At 41.0% G+C, this 24,664-nt stretch overlaps 1 protein-coding gene across 3 annotated transcripts in view; it reads right to left on the bottom strand.

Moving 5' to 3' along the window:
- The window catches only part of CCDC88C (coiled-coil domain containing 88C), a 104,347-nt gene that overhangs the window by 58,191 nt on the left and 21,492 nt on the right, over positions 1-24,664 (bottom strand). For all 3 annotated transcript variants that reach the window (XM_031049321.2, XM_031049322.2, XM_005149505.3), the window contains exon 4: positions 372-441. In XM_031049321.2, the coding sequence (XP_030905181.2) occupies positions 372-441 (70 nt within the window). The remainder of the gene's footprint in view (positions 1-371; positions 442-24,664) is intronic.

The raw sequence follows: 24,664 nt of genomic DNA, 5'->3' as shown, positions 1-24,664 counted from the left end.
GGTGCTGGTCTCTAATCCTGAGTAACAAGTGATAGGACAGGAGGAAATGGCCTCAAGTAGCACCAGGGGGGTTTTAGATTGGAAATTAGGAAAAATTTCTTCACCAAAAAGGTAGTAAAGCATCAGAACAGGCTACCCAGGAAAGTGGTGGAGTCACCATTCCTGAAGGTATTTAAAAGATGTGCAGATGTGGTGCTCAGGGACATGGTTTAGAGGTGGACTTGGCGGTGCTAGGTTAACGGTTGGACTCAATTTTAAAGGTCTTTTCCAATCTAAACTATAATTCCATTCTAATTTAAGGTAACAAAACAAATAGAAATTTTATTCAGTGTTTCAGGAGCAAAGGGTTAAGAACCCAACAAGCTACTCACCAGAAAGAGGATCTTTGCCAATCATTAAAACATTTGGTAAATTCATTACAATCAGCTGCTGGAGGACCTCCTAAACAAAAGAGAACAACAGACAAAGTTCAGTGTGAAGGAATCCCAATCAATCACACCACAAGGAATAAAGAGCACCATCATTTACAAAGCTTTTAACTTACTGGCAGGTCAGAGGTCACAAGAGGAAGCCTCACTTGAGAGAGAAATCACTATTTGAAGATCGCATCAGGTTGCACAGCTAACATACACTAATCACCTCTGTTAACAATGGCTAATACAGGACTTGAAGAGCCCCATGGCACTAATCAGAACTAATGCATGGCCATGCCAGGCACACCAATCAGTCATGCTTTTACCCCAGGCATGACCTGTATTCAACTGATGTTCAACATACAGCTGCTGTCATGTTTCAGGGAGTATAAATGCAGCTGGTTCAAACGTACCTAAGCCATTCTGTGAAGTCATAGTAACCCAAATAACTGGTCAAATAATTTCATGGGTCTGAGATTTTAATGACGGCCTAGGGAAGTGGGTAGGGTGGAAAGCTATTGAACAGGCATCTGGCGCTGCTCAGAGAAACTGGATTTAAAGTTCTAGTTTAGTTCTAAGTTCCCATTGTTTTTAAATGGGGACTAAAACAGATTTAAATATGTTATGAACCTTGTTCAAAGGTCATTGTATTTTGGGGGAGATACCACATACCACAGCACGTCATGCCCAGTCTATAAAATGGGGGCAGTTACCTGGAAGGATGAGATCACTGCTTGGTCAGGCTAGGTATCAGTTGGCAGGTGGTGAGCAGTTGTATTCTCTTCCCTTGTTATTTCCCTTATCATTATTATTATTGGTGGTAGCAGTAGTGATTTGTGTTATACCTTAGTTACTGGACTGTTCTTATCTCAGCCTCTGGGAGTAACATTCTTTTGATCCTTATCCCTCCGGGATGGGGGGGAAGGAATGGGGTGGGGGACGGAGCGAGCAGCTGTGTGGTTCTGAGTTATCAGCAGGGCTTAAACTACAACAGTTCTTTGTCATGAAAGTTTGTTTGAAAGGGAGGTGCACTGCTTGGCCAGGTTCAACCTTCACATGTCAGCTGCCTGAAGCTGCTCTGAAGTGACAGAACAGGCTTAAGGGATAGGAAAGGCTACAAGTCCTGAGACAGGCAAAATGCTGAAACACAGACAAATAAATACATCGCAGAGGAGACTGCATAATAATTTGATCAGCTATGACCCAGTAACTTAACAGAACACAAGAGTACAGTTGTTACCTTCAAACTACAGTTACCAGCACTCTCTTGTGATGATATGAATAAAACATTTTGCAGGCAAGTATTTATTTCACATAAAAAGCCTGGGAGGAAAATGGTGTGTGATTAAAACACTGTGCTGGGATTCAGGAAACAGAAGATTCACACACAGAGCTCTACCAAATGTTTGGCATGTGCCTTTTCTCTGCTCGTTTCCATTCCCCAGCCCACCTCTAGGCCACTCGGAGGGCACATGCACAGACACTTGCAAAGCATTCAGAGCCAGGGGAAAAGCACTGCAGCTGAGCACAGTAACACATTTCCTAAAACAATCACTCATTCACCCAACCACTTCCCCTCTAAGTTACCCCATTGTTATTCCTCTGCTTTCACAGTTACTACAGGAGGAAAATTAAGCCTGATTGAAAGAGGAAATATTTCAGTGAGCCTGCAGCATTTGATAAGTAATCAGAATGGATATTCAAAAAGAATAAAAAAAGTTTTAGACATACACTTTACTTCCCCCCACGCCCCTCAATCCATACCCAAAACATACTGAACAGTTTCTCTTCTGAATAAAACAGAAATATCTCAATGTTACAGATGACTGTTTTTTGACACTGTTAAAAAAAATCCTCTACAGACTTTAGACAATGTGAAGTTGGGCTAATGCAGACCAAGCATTCACTCAGTAATTAGCCAAATGCATTTTATAGTTTGTGCATTTGAGACATGTCAAACAAAGTTGTTTGCATCTGTTACCAAAACAGGTGCAAAACCCATTGAATTTAACAGCACATGGTTGGACTGCAATATCTGTTATGACAATACAGCATGGCACTAAGGCTTTAAACAGAAAATCAGAATTTGCATATACTGAAGTACTGAGCTTTAACCAGCAATTTCCATGGCAAAAAAGAGAAAGAATTGTGCTTCTTGTCACCCAGTGTGTGGAGCGGCACTGAGGCAGGAATGCATAAGGAATTTGGGTTGTCTTTGTGTAATCATCAGATCACTAGCTATTTAACTGGCAGTCACAAAAGGCATTACAGCTAACCTTTATGCTGGTAACATTCCCATGAGCTCCTTCTGTAAAATTATGAGTATGACATCCAACATAACCATGACTGAACGCCCTTTTAACTGTTTGAACTTAGTATTTTCTGGGAAGAAACTGACAGTCACCAAATAGAGCAGAAACAGCCTCAAGCCTGCAAAGAGTGATTTCTTAATTTAGACTGAAAGATTCAAATTGTTCAGGTGTTACTCTGACCTGGTTTATTTTTGAAGTAACTTATTTAAATAGATAACTATCTTTATTGTTCTAAAGCCTTCACCTTCAGATTAGTGTTTGTGATGGCAGTACCTAGTTGTTACACACTGCAGCTCACCAGTAGATCTCAACACTTTATAAAGGAAGATCAATGTCACTGCCCTCCTTTTTCAAGATAAAGAAAAGGAGTCAAAGAAACAGTTACTTCAGTTCAATAAACTATCCTCTGTTAACAGAATTAAGCAAACTACCCACTCAACAAGTGTGAGAAATTACTAAAAAAACTAAAAGCTGCTTACACTGATGAGTCTAGCTCAGATTTCGTCTGGGGAAAAAAAACAAATAAAGTTAGTAAGGCTCAGCTGACTTAGTAGCTAGGATAAAGTGACCATGTCTCAGGTCCATTGCTTTCCCACATCTGGAAATACAACCAAAGTTGCTCCCATCAACAGCAAATCATGAATTCAACTTCTAGCACTTACCAGTATTTTCTTGCTTTCCTTATCTGAAGCAGTAACAACACAGGTTGACAAGTAAAATGCAGTGCCTCAGTCTAGCCTCTCTGATACCCTCACATCTCACCATCCCACTCTGAAGATCCCACAAAGTCAAACTTGGGCTTTAGGCAGGGAGCTGTGCTGTGCTACACTGGACATGGGATTAATCTGGATATGGGTCCAGCCAGCAAAACAAATGGAAGATAAACACACCATTTCCCCATAAGGACAGCATGTTACTGTATTATACAAAAGGATGCCATTTTACTTGAAGTCAAACATAACTGTGAGAAGCCGCAGCAGAGGCAGATATGCCACATATGTGTCATCCGGCCCCTGGTGACTGGCATGGCTCCGGGCAGCACACTCAAAGCATGAACTACTGGAGAACAAAGCAGGGTTTTCAAACACTTTAAATAGCCCACAAAAACTCCAGAGTATCGTTGCTCTCTGGATTATAGGAAAAAAAAAATCTAATTCCTCTTGTGAGAAATCTTTTAATCGTTTTTACAGCACAACTAAAGCTTGGTAAAAAACAGTAAAAGCTACAGCAATAACATATGGTAACAATTTCCTTGGTTATTGGAACAATTACGGTCTGAGCTGCCAGCTTTACACCTAGACCACTAACCAGCTCAGAGACCAGCTACTGCAAGTCAGCAATCACCTCCTTCAGAGCAAATTGGTTTAATTCTTGCTAATGAGATTTCCACAAAAAATAATATTGGTATCAGAAGTGTTATTTAAGGAATCTAATTGAAAACAAATCCCCATCTGGCCTCACTGCAGCACCTGTAGGTGCCTGAAATGCTCCTCTGCTGAAGCTGTCCAAATCTCTGCTCTTTTGACAGCAGTGATGGTTGCAAGAATGGATGCTTATAGTTAGGTCAACACCACTGTCACAAAATTAAAGATCAGCAGCCAAATCATGGGCTACTTGAGCCAGACTCCCAAACTCGGTAGATAAACCCCACAAAGGTTTAAATACAGAGCCCTATGCAAATAGGGAGGGCTTTTGAAGTGAAGGTCAAACTGGGTGCTCAGTCCTGGGGCACTCCCCACTCTGCTGTGCTGGCCCACACAGGTGGAGCATGAAGCAGGCAAAGACAACTGGCAGATCTGAGAAACAAGGATACTGGCTAAACTAGAGGTATGGGGTTTTTTTTCTTCCGGAAGAGGCACTCCAGGACTGGTATACATGGATTCAACCACATTATTAAGTTATGTAGAAATCCTGAGGCTAAACATAAGTAAATGTATGCTCTCATTAGCAGCCTTCTGGCATCTAAGCCCTTGTGGCACAGTTGCTTCACATTTGCAAGCTCTCTGCAATCACTTTGCTAAAAAAGGAGCTTAAAAAAAAAAGAAAAAAAAAAAAAGAAAATTCCTCCACATTGACTCTAGCAGTCAAGCACTTTAGGAAAAAAAATCAAGATGCATATGAGATGCAGAAAAAATTCTAAGCACCTAGTTAAGCACTAAGACTTATTAAGAGCCTAAACAAACATATTCATCTGCTCTACCTAAAAGTTTCTAATTAGTTTCTGGAGTGCTGAGGCACATTTTACCTACTTTATCCTTCCTAGATCACACACCGGATGTTTGCTCTCTGCCTCAGATAAGCAGAAGGGATGCAGAGGCAGCTCTCAGACTCAAGTTGCCACGGTCACATATTAACATTTCGTTTACCTGTAACGGGGTAAGCGGGCCCCCTGTAATTTCGTGGAACAAAGTCTCCTTGTTCCATACTACACCTCACTACACATTTAATACTTAAAAATACACATGCAACAGCGTGGAATAAAATGGTCTTAAGGTATTTATTTTCTTGACTGCACTTTTAAATGTCAGTGTGAGCATGTAAATATTTCTTGCAATGAATGCATTGCCAGGAAACGAGTAGGTAAAATTGTCTTTTCCATTGCTGAGAGACCAGGCAAATACAACCTGTACACCGAAACTTTCCCCTGCACTGCAGAACAGCACAGCATTAATGCAGGGTAACTACTTGCTTCTCATGCAGAATTAAATTAACCTCTGCCTGAATCCTAAACAAGAAGAAATTACTAAATAAATTATGTAAGAAGAGCAGCAGTCTACCAGCCATTGTAATTCAATGCTCAAGCCAAGCGATTCCACTTAACTATATTGCTTGGCTATAAAATGCTAATTGACCAGCTGACTGGAAGCCAAATGGTGCTTTCCTACTTAAAATACCCTTGAGGAAAAACCATCACCAGCTTTATTTGTATCAGCAAAAGCCAACACTACCTACTTACAGAATCTGGGTTACATTTCAGCTGCAACTCAGGCCAACGGAGCAGGAAAGTTCAGCAGAGTCCTATCTGTGCAGCACAGCCAACATCTTTCTCTGATAAACCTCAGCATGGATCTGACCTCATAAACATCCTGGAAAACATTTGGTGAAGGAGCTGCTACATGCTTAGATAAGGTCTCAGCAGGAGTCAGTGGTCATCTGCACCAGCTCACACTCTCCTAGAAGGATGGGGTGGCAGCTTTGCCCCTACACACCTTAAGGTCCCTTTGAATGTCACTACAAAGACAGGTTGGGAACTGCACTTCCCAGGTAAGATGTACTCCAATCCCACTCTGGAATCAGAACTCTTAAGGACGAGTAAACACTTGGGCTAATGAACAAGTTAACATTAAAACATATTTTTAAACAGCAAATTGAGACACAAGGGATGTTTTTTAAATATGTTTTTCTAAAGTTCCCAGTTTTAATATAATAATGAAATCAAGTTATTCTGCAGCCTAAAACAAAGAGGTTGTGTTTTAAAGGAAGAAAAAAAATATGTCTTCCTATTTACTCTTTTTTAAGTCATATATATCCACTATAATTACCTGGAGTTACTGTGTCAGGGAAATAATTTCTAGCAAGGTTCTATAAACTGTATGATAAGGTCCCACAAAAGATTAGACAAGATGAAACAAGTTGTTGCAGGGGAATGACAGGGAAGTGAAAGAAACATCTTTTATGGAGATGTTTTCCATGTACATCTTACATGCAAGCATGCCTGATGACACTATATGTGTGACTCAGTACTCACTTTCTCTGCCAACACATTATATACATGACAAAATTTGGTTAAGAACTTTGCTCATCTCTGCAACAATTGTATTTATGTGACAGACTAGAGGATTAGCTGTCTTGAAAGGAATTTTTTCTGAAAACCAGCAAGTTACAAAGCACACTTCTAAAGTCCCTTCAAGTGGAAATCCAAAAGCCAGTAAAGTAACTGTTGCCTCTTCTGCTGAAAATAATCAGTTTTCACAATCGTACACTGGAATCTCAGTGGGAGGGATGTGAAGGAATCATACCTAACCTTAGCCATGCTCAGCCTGTACAGGGTGCAGACAACCTACCAAACAACAGAAGTACACTCGATGTAGACTTATACCATACAAGATCAGGTTTTAATTTAAAATAAATAAATAAATCAGACATGCAATTTGCATGGCATATATCATATATATATGCATGTATATATATATATATATATGTGAGTGTGTGTGTGTGTGTATAATCCTCTCCCCCCCAAAAAAACCCAGCAAACCAAACCTGAAAGGACCCAGGAACAATCAATCATCCACCCATTGTTATGGCTCAGGTTTTTCTATTTGTATTAGACCAGTACAGAGGTCCCAGCAAGGAGCAAAACCGCATCGACTGGAGCTGTACAAATGCATAGTGAGCCATCTCTGGAACAAAGAGCTTGTCATATATATGCAGGGCATATACGTAGGTTGATGAAAATGTAGTAACAAGCAATGGAGGAAGGAAATGAAAGGAAGATTCTGTGGTTATAATGTGATCCATTGTGCACACTCTCACTGCTTTATGAACTGGTTAAATCAACTGCTCCAGGCTGCACAGAACTAAAGCACTCGGGACATCAGAGAGCTAGGTGACCAAGGCAAGCCCTGATTAACAGATCTGCTTTAACATCAATTCAAATTGTTTACAGGGCACATTATCTACATTATGTAACAAATAAAAAAATCTATATGTATTTTAATGAAGTTATTTTTTATATATGCAAAAAGCATTTTTGGACAATTAGTTTTACTTCTAACCCAGTGGAATAAATGGAGAAGCTGCCACCCCCAGATACATCAGTTGCAGAACAAATATTTTTAAAATCAAACTAAATACAAAAATATACATTTATTTCTAAAATCTTAAATGAAATATTCAATGGTTATGTAGCAGCAGATTTCCTACCCTAGTTTTACTGACTCCAAGAGGAATCACTTATGTTAATGCAAATACAGCTCTATGGTTGTGCCTAGTGGCAATATCGATTTGATCCAGAGATGAGAAAATACAACTGTGGAGCACTGTATTCTCCTGCTTTTATTGCCAGCAGCACCTTTGACTAATTTACCCTCTTTGCTGAAAATAAAAAGCCTATTGATTTATCCTCAACTCCTCTCTTCAAATGATGTGGAAGCGACTTCACATGTTTATAACATTATCCAGACAAATTACTCTCAACTTCTATTTTACTTCACTTTAGATTTGTCCTGGGGTGGTTTATGCAGTAACAGGGAATATGAAATGTGGCATGTTAAAGACCTGTCACTTGACATTACAAATACAGCCAGCTAAAATGCAATTCGTCTGCTGAACACGCTTCAAGCTAATTTATGGTAGTCTCTAAGGACCATCATAATTTAGCCTAGCACACATTAAAAAGAAACAGCAGAAGCCATCAGAACAGGCTTGAACTACTTCTGAATTCTCTGAAAGCACCAAGCACACTTGTTTTAAAAGGAAGACAGTTTCCAAAAATACATTAGCCATGCAGAGCTCCAAACTCTGCTCTACTGCCTTTGTTCACAGGAATAAAAAGAAAGTACAATATTAAATACAGCTTGCCATCAAGAAACCACCACCAACCCAACTAAAGCATTTGTAGAAGGACTGTGTATAATACATGGTTTTTATCTACTGTCTCAGTAGACCTCTTGACTCCATGGAGCCAGCTAATAGGAAAAAGAATTTTTCCCTCAGAAAGGTGTCATGCCTTGTCTTCAATACATCCAAACATCCTTGGAGCTGTTGAAATATAACACAGATAAGTGCTTAGAAACAAGCACAAATATGCTTGGTCTTTCCAGGACAATACTCCCCCAAATAAATAAGATTTAATTCACATTACATTGATAAATCATTTTGAGAAACTTGAACGGATAGTACTGGAGAAATGCAGAAAATGATACCTAGAAACCAAGGAACAGTAAATACATGGACATCATTCAGGCAGTGATGAACAATGGGGATTTTACGGGATAAGACACACAGGTTATTGGTTAACACTCCTTGTTTTAAAATGCATGAAAAACTTTGGGTCTGTAACTTGGGAAAAACTGTAATACCAAAGCAATCTTTTTTTTCCCCCAGTGAAGAAAAGGGTTGTGATAGTGCATAAGGGATACCAGAGAGAGAACTGAGCAACTAGTCTGTTAGCACTCATCCTACTCCCTGTGAAGGGGGGAAATCAAGTTTCAATTAAACTGATCAACTTCCAAAGAGCTAATTTAATGAGTTTCCAACAAGCTTAAACCTTCTTGTACTTGGGCAGCTTCTGGGCAACCTAGCATTGAACAACAAATTAATGTTTCAGGAAGCATGCAGTCACTATGCCACTGGTTTATTATCTAATTCCAGCAGAGGACAGCAGCATTGGTAGTGGTGGTCCTTGAGGCATTTGCAGACAGCCATGCAAAAATCCATGTCAAGTTTATAGAAAAGGGAAGCTTTCAGCTGGTATGAAGGGAAGTCAGAGCACGACAAGTTATCCCACATCACAAGGATGCCTGTCCAGACAGTAAGATTCTATGGGACAAGGGAAGTGATTGGGGAAGTACAGAGAGCAAAAGGTTTCATTGATAATGTCTCTAGGTTAAAACAAACCTAAAGCAGCTCATACATGCTATTAATCTGATTAAATTAGCTGCAACAACCTGGCTTTCTCATCACTGAGAGCTCTCTTGCAGGCAAACTTATGTTACCAACCAGTTATCAGGGCACTAAAAACTCAAATACCTGCAATGTTCTTTGCAGTTCAGGCACACCCCTTCCAAATACCCCTTGAAAGGTTTATGAGGCATCATTGTAGAATTTATATCCAATGTTACTACCTCAACATATCACTGCATTATCATTATCATCCAATTTACCCAGTATTAGCAAGTTCAACAAATACCCAGACACAGTCCCTCGCCTATAGCAACAATCTGCAAATTTTTTTCTTAAGGTGGATAAAGGGAGAAGCTTCAAGTCAGATCAGATGGTTCTTCCACACACAAATGTACAGTGGTGTTCCTCTTTACAGCCAGTAGGTTGCCCCAGGCAGGTAATATGCAAGGGATTTTGAAGGCTGTCAGTGCTTCTTGCACTGTACAGGTGGAGATGCTGCAGTAAATTTCATGTGACTTTCCCAAAGTAATCCGAGCACCCTTGCGAAAGAAAACACTCCCAGCATTTACTGTGTCAATCACTGTTAGCACTGTGCCACAAAAACTAGCCCCGGTAAAAACTAATAGTGAATAAAATGGAAGAGGGCAGGAAGGGGAAATGGGGGCCATGCCCTCAGAACAGCCTCTGGGCATCTCATCACTCCCTGGATTTTCTATGCTCGTTTGTTTTCAATAGCAAACAACCCTTCTATCTGCAGTTACCATGTCCCCCTTGGAAGAGGGAATAATTACCTACAGGGAGAACACAGGCAATTGACTCTTGGCTATTCACAGAGTCTCTACTCGCAGTAATTTGCACCTCGACAGAGCTGAGCCATACATAAGCCACGAGCAATTACCAGGTCAGGCTGCCAGCAACAGCCTCTCTCTTTTTTTCAACTTGTTTTCACCAAGGAGGTGACAGAAAAGCCTCCACTTCAGTCACATCCCAAGACCACCTTAGCAAAGGACCATATCGCTTTGTAAACTGACAGCCCAGAGCTACCTTTACAAACGGATGGCGCTTCACTCTCAGCAGCCACCCAAGGCAAGCAGGTCCAAGAGGGTACCTGGGGCAGTCCCAGTATATGCTTAGCCCCAGGAGCTGGGTCCCATCCTTTGCCATTCCCATATCAGCCAAGTTCACTCCACAGAATATCAGGTTGTAAGAGACCTCAAGGCCCACCCTGATCCAACCTTTCTAGGTAGAGTATGACCAAGACTAGATGGTCCAGCACCCTGTTCAGCCAAATCTTAAGTGTTCAGCACTGGAAAATCCACCACTTCCCTAATATCACAGAATAACAAAAATCTTATTGTTGCATTTAAGAAGAAAGAGTTATGCCCCCAGAAAAATATATAAAGTCACTTTCAACAGCTGCTACAGTTTCATCTAGACACAGAACAGGAAATAGCCAATGTCCCTATGTGGTAGTAGCTGCTAGGCAAAATTTACTTATCAATGGTAATCCAGGCTATGCATTCACAAACACATGCATACTTGCACCTGCAAACACTCTCTCAAGAAGACTTTTCAATCTTGCCAGTTCTTAAGAGCACTCTCTTAAGTATCTGAAAGGACTGATTAACCCTGCTTTATACAATCTGTGTAATCTACTGTGAATCTTGCAGTAACTCATAACTTAACATTAACTTAACCCGGCAGAGCTTTACCCTTCTTGCTCTCCCACCAGCCTCATATCACAGACCTCATTTTAAGAGTTCTCTTTCACAACAGCCCTAGCAAATGGCTTAGGCAGAGTTAAGCAGCAGAGGCCAGCTTCTGATGTAGAAAACCTAGTTAAATAATTGATGTGCATTTTTAAAGAAGACTTCCTCTCCCCATTTTATACTTTTCTTCATCAGTTGTTGCCAGTAGTCACAACACAACACCTGGGAATACCCAAGATATATGAAAAAATGTGAAGGGTGTAGTTTCATCCTAAAAGATTCTTTCTTTATGCCATTTGTGACAGAAACAGAGGAAACTGTGTCACTATGTTATTATTAACATTCAGGAAAGATTAACTTCTAATACTCCCCCTATACCAGTTTTAAGGCTTCTGACCGCTGGATCTTCCATGTCAACAAAACACAATTTCCCCTTAAGCTGTGATGTTTAGTGTTTTCCTGAAAGCAAATCTCATCAGTCATGTGTTTGTACAAAAGCTTCACCTAAAACAGAAAGAGAAAGCAACTTTCAAGACCTTTTATTTACTGAATAAAACCTTAAAAGTGGTCACAAAAATTTCAAAACCAGCAAAAGCCCCCAAACACAAGGAGCTGCTCCAGGTACAGACAGGAAAAGCAAAAGTATGCACACTACCAAAACCTTTCATAGCACTGTCATTTTTCAATTACACTTCTTCATCTTCAGTGTCCTTTAATGACCCGTGAAGGTGGCTGGCATGTATGTTGCTAGGCAATTTCCAAGCTGCCTCACATGTAGATCCTATCCCTTACCTACATCAGCAGAGCTCAGGTTTACCATTTAAGGAACATAATCGAGAGAAACTTAATATGACATATAGAGTGACTTGTGCTCCCTATCAACCAGATCACAAAACAGCAGCAGTGCAACTCTGCGAGCCTGGCCTTTCGGCTAGCTGAAAGCAGAGGAGGGGAAAGTAAATGCCCAGGAAGATTACTTCAGACGAGCAATTCAAGCCTCAGGCTGCAGAGAGCAGCAACACCTTCTCCAGTCCAGCACATTTGGGCTGTGTTACTCCGTAGAACTAAAAGTTACTAGAATTTTTAAAGAAACAGGCTACACAAATGTTTATGTTCTTGCTGCAACTACTCACCAGCAGATCTAAGCCTAGCAGCCTTCAAACTATGCTGAGCCTCCTTGGTGGTCTGGAAGAAGCCTGACTCCTAAAAGCAGCCTCAGATGAAATTTTAAAGGGCACTGTGGTCAGAGAAAGGCAGTATAAGCAACAATTTATCACCAGGGAAAGCATTTACACCCTTCACCTGAGTGAAGCACAAAACCTTGGCAAGGAGATGCAGCTGTAGAACGGAGAAAGGAGCAATGCTAGTCCGCTGCAAACTCCAAAATGTTGATGATGTTAAGGGCTGGAGTAAGGACTCTTGTTTGGTTCACCTGCAGCATTTCACATAACTTATTAAAATGGTTCTGCATCAGTTTAAACATACTCTGACGGAGGCATTGAGTTACTTTGCCAAACCTGTTTTTTGCAAAGAGCATGATGAATTGGTTGAATGGTGAATGGCTGATCAGAAACTAGAGCTCTATGGGAATTAGCATAGTCACTCACTGAAGAAACACTGCAGTAAAAAAATCTGTGCCTTCAAACCTACAGTAATAGTTTGCATTTTGTAGCTGGGCATCTGAATGAATGGTCTTACTTCTCAGCACTCTGAAAACATGCAGCTCCCACTAATTTTAGAGGGAGAAAAAGATGCTTACTATTTGGAGGAAATGACCCAAGAAAATCCATCATTTATGATGCAGTACCTTAATGCAAGCCTAGATGCTCTGGCACATCAGTAGCACTATCTAAATTCACCATTCCTCTAAACCTCAGCATAAGCCAATGTTTGTATGTGCACAACATTAAGACATATAGTAAACACAGGGCATTTAAATTTGAATCTCCGAACTAAGCAATTTTTATTGACAGTATAAATATGCAGATGTGCTAGGTCTCCAAAATTTACTACTGAACATTAATGCGCAGTAGTAAAAAACAGAATTTCCCTTGAGCTAATCTGCAACCACTGAGGTCACTTTCTAAGCAGCAATAGAGTAACAGGCACATCCAAAAGTGAAAATAAAAACTTTTGCTGTGTTTCAGATTAGTAGATACATGACTCCCTGTGAATTTTGACTGAAAGTCATTCTCACGAAGTAGAAGCAAGAGCCCCTTTGAAATCGACTCAGCACAATGAGGGCAGAACTAAGCAAACTTCTTCAAACAACTCTGCCAACACCACTCAGCTCCAAGCTGCAAAAACTCCTGCTGTTTCAAACGCGAGGCCTCCTGTGAGCAGACTGCTGATTACACCAGGTTATATGGCAGGTTTTTGATACATACATAGGACAGAAGAACGAGAATGAAACCTGCCCATTGAACGTGTTAAATAAAAGATTTCACTCCACAATGAAAGGAAAGGACATTTTGCCACCTATTCATTCCCTTGTCCCTCACTAAAGAGAGAAAAATAAATTGTAGTACACTCTACACTATACACATACTTCACTCATTGTGTACAACTCATGCAACTGTTACTGGACATGCTAGGATCATGGAAGAGAAACGGGAGACAGAACAATGCACATATCATATCTCCAAAGCACATGAGATACATAGTAAAAAAGAGGTAAGAGTGCTGAAGTGCAACGTTGTGGCACATTTAAATCGGGCTCTTTATTCCTAAATACACTCGTACATTGGATTTGGAGCAGTCAAGGCAAGGGAATTAAAGCAACTCATCACAAGGATTCCATCCCGATTTTTATGAAAGGGTGCCAGAAGAATCGAACTTTTAAAAGTTTCTGAAGAATTCTGGCAAGGGACACCCTTGGGTACATTCCCCAGCAAGGGCTGCCATACCTGTCAGCAGCCAGGTCACCATACATCTCACTCCACACACACCTCAGCTCATGCCTACTGTCAGGTGCAAGCCATAGGGAAAAAAAAAACCAAACCCAGGGTTTGTGGAGGACATACAGGAAGCTCTCCCTGTTTCCAGAACAGTTGGCTTTATTTATTAATTTAAGCAAAGAGGCCTTTGCTGCCTAAACAAATGCAGCCCCCTTGTAGCATCACAGCTGTGAATCTCCTAATTGGTACACAGAAGGTAAGAAATGTTCATGGAAAGACAACATGAAAGACTTCACTTTGTCATAAACATGGACTTTAGAGTCTTTCCTCAGGGACCGGCCAGTGCAGAAATCAGATGTTCAGAATATATTTCTGCCCATATGGTTCAAAGTGATGAATAATGCACTTTTGGAAAATAAAGATGACAAAATTAATACAACACTGTAGTAAAGCACCCATCACATTAAACAAATAACAGGCGGTGACAAAAAAAAAAACGCTTTTTTAATGAGCACCTCTTTATAAATGCATAACATGCAAAGTGGTTTCCACTGCTTTGTAACAACACAACTCATTATGAGTTAGATGTGTAAACTGTTTTCCTTTGGACATCTTATGGATTTTTAAGATTTAGAAGCCAAACTTGGATTGCCCAGGGAAGTTGTGAATGCTCCATCCCTGGCGGTGTTCAAGGCCAGGTTGGATGAAGCCTTGGGTGATACGGTTTAGTGTGAGGTGTCCCTGCCCATGGCAGGGGGGTTGGAACTAGATGATCTTAAGGTCCTTTCCAACCCTAACTATTCTATGATTCTATGAACTTTAAATTCTGAACTCTAAATACTTACAGATTCTTTAATTAACACTGACATTCTCACTAGGTAAATTGGTAATTAAATGTTAGAACATATGCTTTGATGTGTATTTTCAATAAATTTGCCTCATCAAATGTGCTGTTCTTCTCATGTATACCATTAACTGAAGAAGGCAGTCCAGTGATTAATGTAGAAGACAGTGTTTGAATTCCTGGGTTCAGACAAGCATGAAACAGACCACAGCAGTTCTTCAAAGCGAATTACTGTGTTCCCAAGCTCTTCCCAAACCAGTCTGCATAAAATCCAGTGGTCAAGAATGAGACACTACTCCACTACAGGTTACACCACAAGGTATTAAAATACCAATTCACCAGGTTTCTTATCAAACTGGAAGCTACAGAAACTATAGAGAAAAGTTTAAAATATTTAGAAAGCATGACTGTTTCTGCAATAGAAGAAGTCTCAGAAAAAGAAATCTCAGTTAACAGTCAGGAAATGCGACTAAGCTGCTACAGCTACAGCATAATAAAGTATGCTCAACTAAATCTGTGCTCTGCTCTGCCTCAGCAGAGGAGCCATATTATCTCAAGGATTGTAGCAACAATGTAAGTGGTTACTCAAGTCTGAATCTTCCTGCACGACGGTCAGTGCTACAGAGAATGAAAATAAATGTATTCCTCCTCTCTCAAGTGCAGCTGCCTCATTAGTCTCAAAGATGACATATTCCTCATATATCAATCACCACTTTAAAGCCCTGATTCATACTGAGATACTCAGAGGCACATAGCAGGTTATTACTTCAGCAGGTTGCTTATGTCTATAAAGCATAATACTCCTTGTAATTCTTAACCACTTTTCCCCTCAAGGGCATACAGCATTATGTCTTGGGAACTGGAACAGACTTGCTCTCAATATCAAAGGAAAATTAATGACTTGTCATTAAAAAAAGGTGAGAGATAGTTATTAAGCTCTACCCTCTCCTAGTTGGTTCCTTCGAAGGACAGTCATTTCAAAAATGTTATTTTCCCTCTGTTAATCACTGCTTAGATGGTATGTTAAAAAAATAACAAAACAAACAGAAGAAGGTTCACCCCTGTAAACAGAAATTATTTGAGGCCGCTGTGCGTTTAATATTGCATTACATTACTCAGCCTGGTTGCTCTGTTAAGCACAGACTTCAATGGCTTCCCAAGTGCCAGGAAATCCATTCACTCTGTTCGTAACTTCTTTTTGATACAGCAGCAGTGATACACGGGTAACCAATGTACAGGGGGGTAATACAGAGAAATTGTACAAGGGAGTTAAAGGAATTCCTTTCCTTAAACAAAAGTATTGTCTGTCCTAAGTACCTGCCATTGCCACCTTGCCAAGGCATTGATTACTGCTGGAGGGGAAAAAGCAGATGCTAGTTCTGCTGATAAGCTGGGGAGAAGCAGACTGGGCGATCAAGCCTTAAGACCATGACAAAAACACAGATGTTTGTTCCTATTGATAAGCGGCAGGAGAAGCAGACTGGGCGCCAACTAACCCTAAGTCCATGTCTGAAGATTAAAAGGTGTAAAGGTTAAGAAGAGGAAGACTCATTTACTTCATCTTGAAGACTCCTGCCCACAGGAGGAAGACTCATTTACTTCATCCTGAGACCCCTGCCCATGATCAGAAGGGGCACTGCGCAGGTGCAAAGGACCTTCCGGCTCATTATAATACGAAGCGGGGATAGATAATAAATATGTATAGGCGGATTGAGCAACCTCATGTCTATGTATACCTTAAGAGAATAAGTGTAAAGGGACAACAACCCTGAGGTGTGCATGCTTTGGAGGAGCTATCCCCATGCACCTCAGCGCTGAATAAAAGCATACCTACTTTACAACTTTAACTAGTTGTGGAGTCTATCTGCGCATCAATTTGGCGAGCCAGGCAGGAGACCGCTGTCCGGCTGCAGGATCGGCCAAGGGGTGGACATCCTCGGCGCCACAGGCTGTTTGCCTGGAGGACCTCCACTTCTCGTCTGCTCACTGCGGGGACAGACAACAACCTGTGCCGGCTGCGGAGAAACGGTATGCTTGGGGTTTTGGTAATTTGGGTTTTGGTAATTTAGGTGGCCTGTAAGGCGTACGCGTGGCCCGGGGCTGCTGGTAAGGCGCGCAGAGACGTCTGGCGCACAGCAAAGTTCCCCTTGGTTGGTATGGCTTGCAAGCGGGGGGCTCGCCGACCGATAGAGCGGCTGCTAGCGATCCTGGGAGCGGATCGGGTGAGCCCGGGTTTTCGCTGTATCCCAAGTTTTGGGAGCCAGGACGGACCTGCTAGGGGGGCAGGTGAAGGGTAAGCGAACCCACCAGGTTTCTGCTGTATCTCAAATTCTGAGAACCGTGAGGAGGGTAAGCAGAACCATAGTGTGAGTGGGGGATCCCATGTGTAACTTGGTGTTTCTGTGTGACTGAGACGTAGCATAGCTAAGAAGCGAGTGTGGAGTCCCAATCCGCGGTTCCGTGTCTCCGCGAGGAGAGCGGCCGGAGACGGACGAAGTGTCTATGTTTTGTGGTCCTGTCTCTGTCCTGTGTATAAGATTAAAAGAAAAGAAAAAAAAAGAGAAAAAAAAAACACAAACTGGAAAAAAAAATGTAAAAATGTCAAAAAAAAAAGAGGCATGATTGCAAAGGAAATTTTGCTGTAACTGAAACTTGTGTAGGTGCTCTCATATTTTCATAAGTGCATTTGCAGAGCACTGAGAAACTATATAGAGATCTGTAAAAGATTGGCTGAAATGGGAGCCGGTCAAAACAAGGAAATTCTGAGGAAAAGCCCATTGGGTTACATTTTGGCACATTGGAAAGAACTGAGAGGGTCTTCTGGGACCTCTGTAAACAAGAAAACGTTGGTAAAATATTGTAACCAATGCTGACCTTCATATACTTTGGAAGATCAAGGAAAATGGCCCAAAAATGGAACTTTGAATTATGATACATTGTTATAATGTTGTTTTGAGGTGACAAGGAAAATGGAATGAAGTAATGTATGCAGATGTGACAGAGTGCAAAATTAATATACCTCTTCCTGATCCCTTAATTTTGGTTTTGGAAAAGGACAGGAAAAACTAAAAGCTAAAGAGATGTTGTTCAGATTGTGATACTAGGGAAAGATGTTCTTCTGTGGAACCGGATCTGTGTGTGTGCTATGGGGAGTCTGGACCCTGGAATTGAGACTGCCCTGGAGGGGAATGCCATGGGGCAGCTCCAGTGAATGAATTAGAACAAGAATGATCCCCTCGTTGGGAGGGACCATTTCTTGTTCTTTTAACTACAGAAACGGCAATAAGAACTGCTGAAAAAGGGTGGACACACGCGTCTGGAGTAAAAGGACCCATAAAAGGAAAGTTGTGACTGAACCCGGAGACACCAAGCTGACCCTCAAGAGGACTCGGATAAGTAACTGAAGGAATATATATTGACTCCTGTAAATTTGATATGGGAAATGCAGATATAGTTGAAATTATTTTAAGAGCCAAGTGTCCCAGTTGTTTGAAGTATATTATTACTGGTAGGGGAGACCACGAATAGTTTTTGAGAAATCAATTACAGTTCTTTTTGCATTCGGTGTGAAATTACCACCTCGTTGGAATAGTTGTTGTGGGGTATACCTTTAACCTACCAGAGAGGGCAAGACCGGAGGGAGTCGGTGCTGCAGCTGAAAAGGTCTGCCAAGGGCTGCAACCCCTGGGGCTGTGACCGCTGAGCACTATGATCCTGACCGGACCTCTTTTGGTGTCAGTTCTGATAGGAAAATCATTCACAACAACTGTAGTGAATGCATTACCACAACTAGACAAGGGAGAGTAACCTCTCAAATAATGATCTACCACACCGTTTATGAATGCAAAGGAACAAAGAAAGGCAGTTGCATATATAATCAAACTCAGTGAGGACAAATTCAGAAGCAGGAAGTTATAACCAATTCGAGTACCTCACTGTCAATAATTTTTGATGCATGTGATATTATAGATGATAATTTAGATACTAATTGTGGAAGTTTAAAGTGGAGGTGGTACTATAGTAGCCAACCAAAATATATTTGCCCAGGTGGATAAAAATTGGAAACAGAAAAAAAGTAACTAAAATTGAACTTAAAATACAACATCATGTATTATCATGAAATGGAAACTGGAGTCCAATATGAAATTCCCACAGTTGCTAAAAAATCTCTTTGTAAAGCATTGAATGTAACTGTTGTGTTTTTGGGGGAAATAACCGGGGAGAGAGATGGCCCTGGGAGGCAATGGAGAGTAATATAAGTGACCCTGCAGTCTGGAAAAATTTAAAAGGGAACAAATGGACCAGGCCAACAATGGCAGATTGACTTTACAGAACTGAAAGGAAGGGGGGTATAGACATTTGTTACTAAATTGAATAATAATCAAATGGTTTGCTGTCTTGGATTTAAAGGACTCTTTCTTTGCTTAATATTGGCCAAAGAAAACCAGAATTTATTGGCTTTTGAATAAGGAAAATCCTGACACAGTAAGGAAAACTCAACTAATTTGGACAGTATTACCTGAAGGGTTTAAAACCAGTCCAACAAGTTTTGATCCACCCACTCAGAGGGACTCTTACAATATGTGAATGACCTATTAATTGCTACAGGAACAAAGGAAGAATATGTCTCGTTAATGGTGGGATTGTTGAATTTTCTGGGACTGAATGATTATCAGGTATCCAGACAAAAGGCCAAACTAATTCAAACCTGAGTTTCCTACCTAGGATATGAAACAACAGGAGAACATAGAAGTTGGAACTGCTAGAAAAGAAGCCATTTATCAAACACCACGACCATCAGCCATCAAGGAGTACGTACCTGGGAATGACTGGATGATGCAGACATGGATACATGATTATGGTGTTCTGGTAAGACCACTATATGAACTGTTAAAAGAAACCTCTCTCTTTGGAATAGACTGATTCTGTAGAGGAGGGCTTTAAAACAGAGCTAATGAGAACTGCAGCTCTGTGACTTCCAGAAGAGGGAATAGCTTTGGTCCTTGCTCAGAAACTAGGACCCTATAAGAAGACAGTGGTGCATTTTTCAAAACAGCTGGATGAAGCAAGCAAAGGATAGCCCAGATGCCTAAGAGCTGTGGCTGCAGTTGTCATGAACATTGAAGAGACTTGCAAATTTACCTTGGGACAAAAGATTACTGTACTAGTGTCTCATGTTGTATTAGCAGTTCTGGAACAGAAAGAAGCCCACTGGTTATCTCCTTCATGGTTTTTTTTTTGGTTTTTAAATTTAAGCTGGTGATTCTGATCAGGAAACTGGAAATAATTTGGCCAATATTGAAGCCAAACAAGAAGGTGAATCCCTGATGGCAAACTAACAATTGAGAAATCTAAACCTAGATATTCAAAGGAGGTTAGAAAATTGATTGAAGATCTCAAAGGACAGGAAAAAAGGGGGTTGGGTTCAGATACATGATGGGCGAATTATAATTCCCTGTAATCAACTCTGGAAGATACTTCAGGAGGAACCTAATAAAACTCATTGGGGTCGCAACTCTTTGTATAAATACTTAGGCAAATTGTAGGAAGGAGAAAATAGAAATCAAATTGATACAACTGGGAAGGAAGCTACCCAGGACAGTACTGGCAAATAAATTTTCCTGAGTTACCGAGAACAGGTTACCAATATTTGTTGGTGTTAACGGATACTTTTTCAGGGTGGCCAGAAGCATTCCCTTGTAGAATAAATAATGTAAGACAAGTAATTGGAACATCGTTATATGATATACCTTGTTTTGGAGTACCAGAGGCAATTTCTTCCGACCGAGGTTCCCACTTTAGAGCAAAATAGTTACAAAAAAACTAGCAAAAATTAGAAGCTGATTGGCAACTACATGTACCATACAGGCCCCAGGTCAGTGGGCAAGTAGAAAAGATGGTTCATCTGATCAAAACATCAGACTGGTAAAATATGTCAGGAAATAAATTAATATTGGTACCAAGCCTTACCACTGGCTCTATTAAGGCTTTGAACTAAACCTCGGTCGAAAGAAAAGGCTAGACCATGTAAAATTTTATATGGAAGACCATATGGGGTCCAACAGGGAGTGCCTCTCCAAGTGGGAGAAGAAAACCATGTGGCTGGAACTTGAAGCAGAGGACTGGAGAGTCCAGTACATAATATACAACCTGGAGATTATGTATACATAAAATCTTTCAGACCACAGAGGAAGATCTCGAACCAAGGTAGAAGGGGCCGTTCCAAGTATTACTCACAACTTTCACTACTATCAAAATTAGAGAACAAAGCGTCTGGATTCAAAAAGGCTCCAAAAGCTCCCTGGAAAATCACATCGAGCAGTAATAACAGACAAATTTGTGATAGAGTGATCCATGAGTGTTAACACAATGTTGCAATTGTATTCAGAATATAAATCCAGGTATCACTTACTACCTGAATGAGATAAGGGCAGTACAAGTGCTGCACATACTACATGAAGCTTGGCCTAATTAGGTGTATACCCGACTGCTAGTGTCCGTTTGGTGTACACCCACAAGAGGCAACGGGCATCCTGTGGTTTACAGTCACAGGGGACAGTGAGCATCTTGTGGTTTGGGTCCGCAAGACACAGTGGATGTCTTGTACAAAAGGTTTTACGCACGAGAGGCAGCGGGCGTCCTATGGTTTACAATCACAGGAGGCAGTGGGCATCTTGTGGTTAGGGTCCTGCAAGATACAGTGGGTGTCTTGTACAAAAAGGTTTTAGGTGCAAAACAAGAGGCAGCGGGCGTCCTATGGTTTACAATCACAGGAGGCAGTGGGCATCTTGTGGTTAGGGTCCTGCAAGACACAGTGGGTGTCTTGTACAAAAAGGTTTTAGGTGTAAAACAAGAGGCAGCGGGCGTCCTATGGTTTACAATCACAGGAGGCAGTGGGCATCTTGTGGTTAGGGTCCTGCAAGACACAGTGGGTGTCTTGTAGAAAAAGTTTTGGTTTTTAAGCAGCAAGCATCTGGTGGTTTGAGTCCTGCAAGATACAGTGGGTGTCTTGTAGAAAAGGTTTTGAGGATTTCAAAGGTATGTGCTGCATGAACGTAATCTGACCATTCTGAATCAATCCATGCTAAGCTGGGAAAACTGCAGGAGAATATGCAAAAGCTTAAAATTGTTGGAAGTGGATTGGATGAGGAGTTACTGGATGGTCCAGAGATCTAGTTAACCAAGGCCTTCTCCAAGTATAATTTTATCAAAATCACTTCATAAATCAATAGAAGGAACATGGATAGGTCTGTCATAAATAATAGAGTAAAAGAATTTACTCACTTTATAGAAAAAGGGGGGACTGATACACGGGTAACCAATGTACAGGGGGGTAATACAGAGAAATTGTACAAGGGAGTTAAAGGAATTCCTTTCCTTAAACAAAAGTATTGTCTGTCCTAAGTACCTGCCATTGCCACCTTGCCAAGGCATTGATTACTGCTGGAGGGGAAAAAGCAGATGCTAGTTCTGCTGATAAGCTGGGGAGAAGCAGACTGGGCGATCAAGCCTTAAGACCATGACAAAAACACAGATGTTTGTTCCTATTGATAAGCGGCAGGAGAAGCAGACTGGGCGCCAACTAACCCTAAGTCCATGTCTGAAGATTAAAAGGTGTAAAGGTTAAGAAGAGGAAGACTCATTTACTTCATCTTGAAGACTCCTGCCCACAGGAGGAAGACTCATTTACTTCATCCTGAGACCCCTGCCCATGATCAGAAGGGGCACTGCGCAGGTGCAAAGGACCTTCCGGCTCATTATAATACGAAGCGGGGATAGATAATAAATATGTATAGGCGGATTGAGCAACCTCATGTCTATGTATACCTTAAGAGAATAAGTGTAAAGGGACAACAACCCTGAGGTGTGCATGCTTTGGAGGAGCTATCCCCATGCACCTCAGCGCTGAATAAAAGCATACCTACTTTACAACTTTAACTAGTTGTGGAGTCTATCTGCGCATCAGCAGTGTGTACCAAAGATGTGCAACTCAAAAGGGTCTGTACCACACAGAGCAGGTAGGTGATGACTAAACTAACTGGGAGTGCTTAAACTGACACAAAACTCCCCCTCTCTCCCCATTCTCACAATAGTAAGTACAGTGATCAGACCTCAGTTGATGTTAAGAGACAAATCCTGCTTTTTCATGATCACTTTTCTGAAGCCTTGAGATTTCCCTCACAATACAAAAACCTTTCAGATAATTTCTTAATTTAAGACTAGCAGAAGGAGCTGAGAATACCCTACTAGTAGAGTTTTCAGAGCAACCAGCAAAAACTACTGCACTGTAATTCCAGTATGTCATTTGAATACTTTTTTGCATATACAATGTAACTAAATGACATGTCTTATGCCAGCTAGCTACATACCGATGGTACATATTAAGGTACACTAACATAATAAGCTTTAGAGTTTATGTGGGGAGGAGCTGCCTTGTAGAAGCAGCCGACTGTGACTGCAGTGTCCAGCTGCAATACCTAGGGGAAAAAAACCAGCTTCTGTCACTGTGGATGGCCCTATTAACTGTAGAAATTCAAGCCTTTAAATGCAAGAGGAAAGTCTATTCAGTGGGAGCATCTTTTGCATTGCAAATCAGCAAGACACCAGAACAGAGAGCAAACACCCCTCCAAGGCAGCATGGGTGTGAGCATTCACAAGGGAATGCCTTCATAGTTTACCTTAGGTGATGAGGGGGTCACCACTCCTGAAGGTGGATTCTCTATTGTCATATTCCCTACACGTAAATAACTAACTATGCTCACCAGTCACAACATACCCATCAGATGGAGAGAACCAGTTCTTAAAAGCTGGCACCAACCTGATAGAAGGATTGTACTGAAAGTTTTGGAAATTTGGGAAGCTGTACATTTCAGTTCATATGGATTCATGCTTTAGGGAATTCCAAGTACTGTCCAACAACTGTCAAAGTTGTTGGTGCAATAACTGCCATGAACCAAGCAAACAAAATCCTATCTTAGATATTATCCTTCTCCCAGGTAAATTTATCAACATCTAGAGTGCAGGTATTCTGGAGTCAGGGAATTCGACCTTTTCCTCTGACAACTGTTCCATTTAATTTATTTCACATTCTTAACCTGTTTCAAAAAGGTACACAGATGTGCTTTGACATAACTTCTTCTCATTCTGTAAAACTAGCTCTTCTGCTTTTCTGACAAGTGCCAACTTAAACATTTCACCTGGTGGCTGGGGAGGTAGGAAGGGGGAAGGAGGATTTAAAAAAATGAAATCATATTTCTAGTTAAACATGGAATGAGACAGCAGTTAAAATTATCACTGTGCACGAAAAAGTTTAAAATCCCATGCTATTTATTTTTATCTGTATTTCTGATCCTGTAGAAACAAAATGATGGTTGAAATATTAAAGTGTTGCATTAAATACCTTGGAAACATCTTAAATCAGAACTGACCAGTATGGAATATTTAGCAGGGTTTTCTCTTTTTTTTTGTTTGTTGGGGGGGTGTTTGCTTTTTGGGGTTTTGGTTGTTGGTTTTTTTTGGGGGGGAGGGATGTTTTTCAGTCTCAGCTTTCCTCCTTTATACACAAGCGCACTTCATTGTAACTCTCAGACTAACTTGACAATACAACAAATCACCATGTCAAGAAAGGAGTTTCAAGTACCTCCAGACTTGTATACTTGTGCTTTTCACTATTTGCTGGTGCCTTTTTAGGCAGGAACCATTTTCATCCCAGTGAAGAAACAGCATACATACCCCAGCAGAAGAGTACTGTGGTAGTCAGCCACTCCCTATCATTAGCACAAGCCAAGAAGATACAGGGAAGCAACTGTACGGTCACAGCATATAACAGCAGAGGCATTTATTGGTACTTCATAAAAAAACCCAA

Source organism: Melopsittacus undulatus, chromosome 4 (assembly GCF_012275295.1).
Source record: "Melopsittacus undulatus isolate bMelUnd1 chromosome 4, bMelUnd1.mat.Z, whole genome shotgun sequence".
Lineage (NCBI taxonomy): Eukaryota > Metazoa > Chordata > Aves > Psittaciformes > Psittaculidae > Melopsittacus > Melopsittacus undulatus.
The sequence above is the reverse complement of the archived record's forward strand: the minus strand, read 5'-3'. Positions and strand labels throughout refer to the sequence as shown.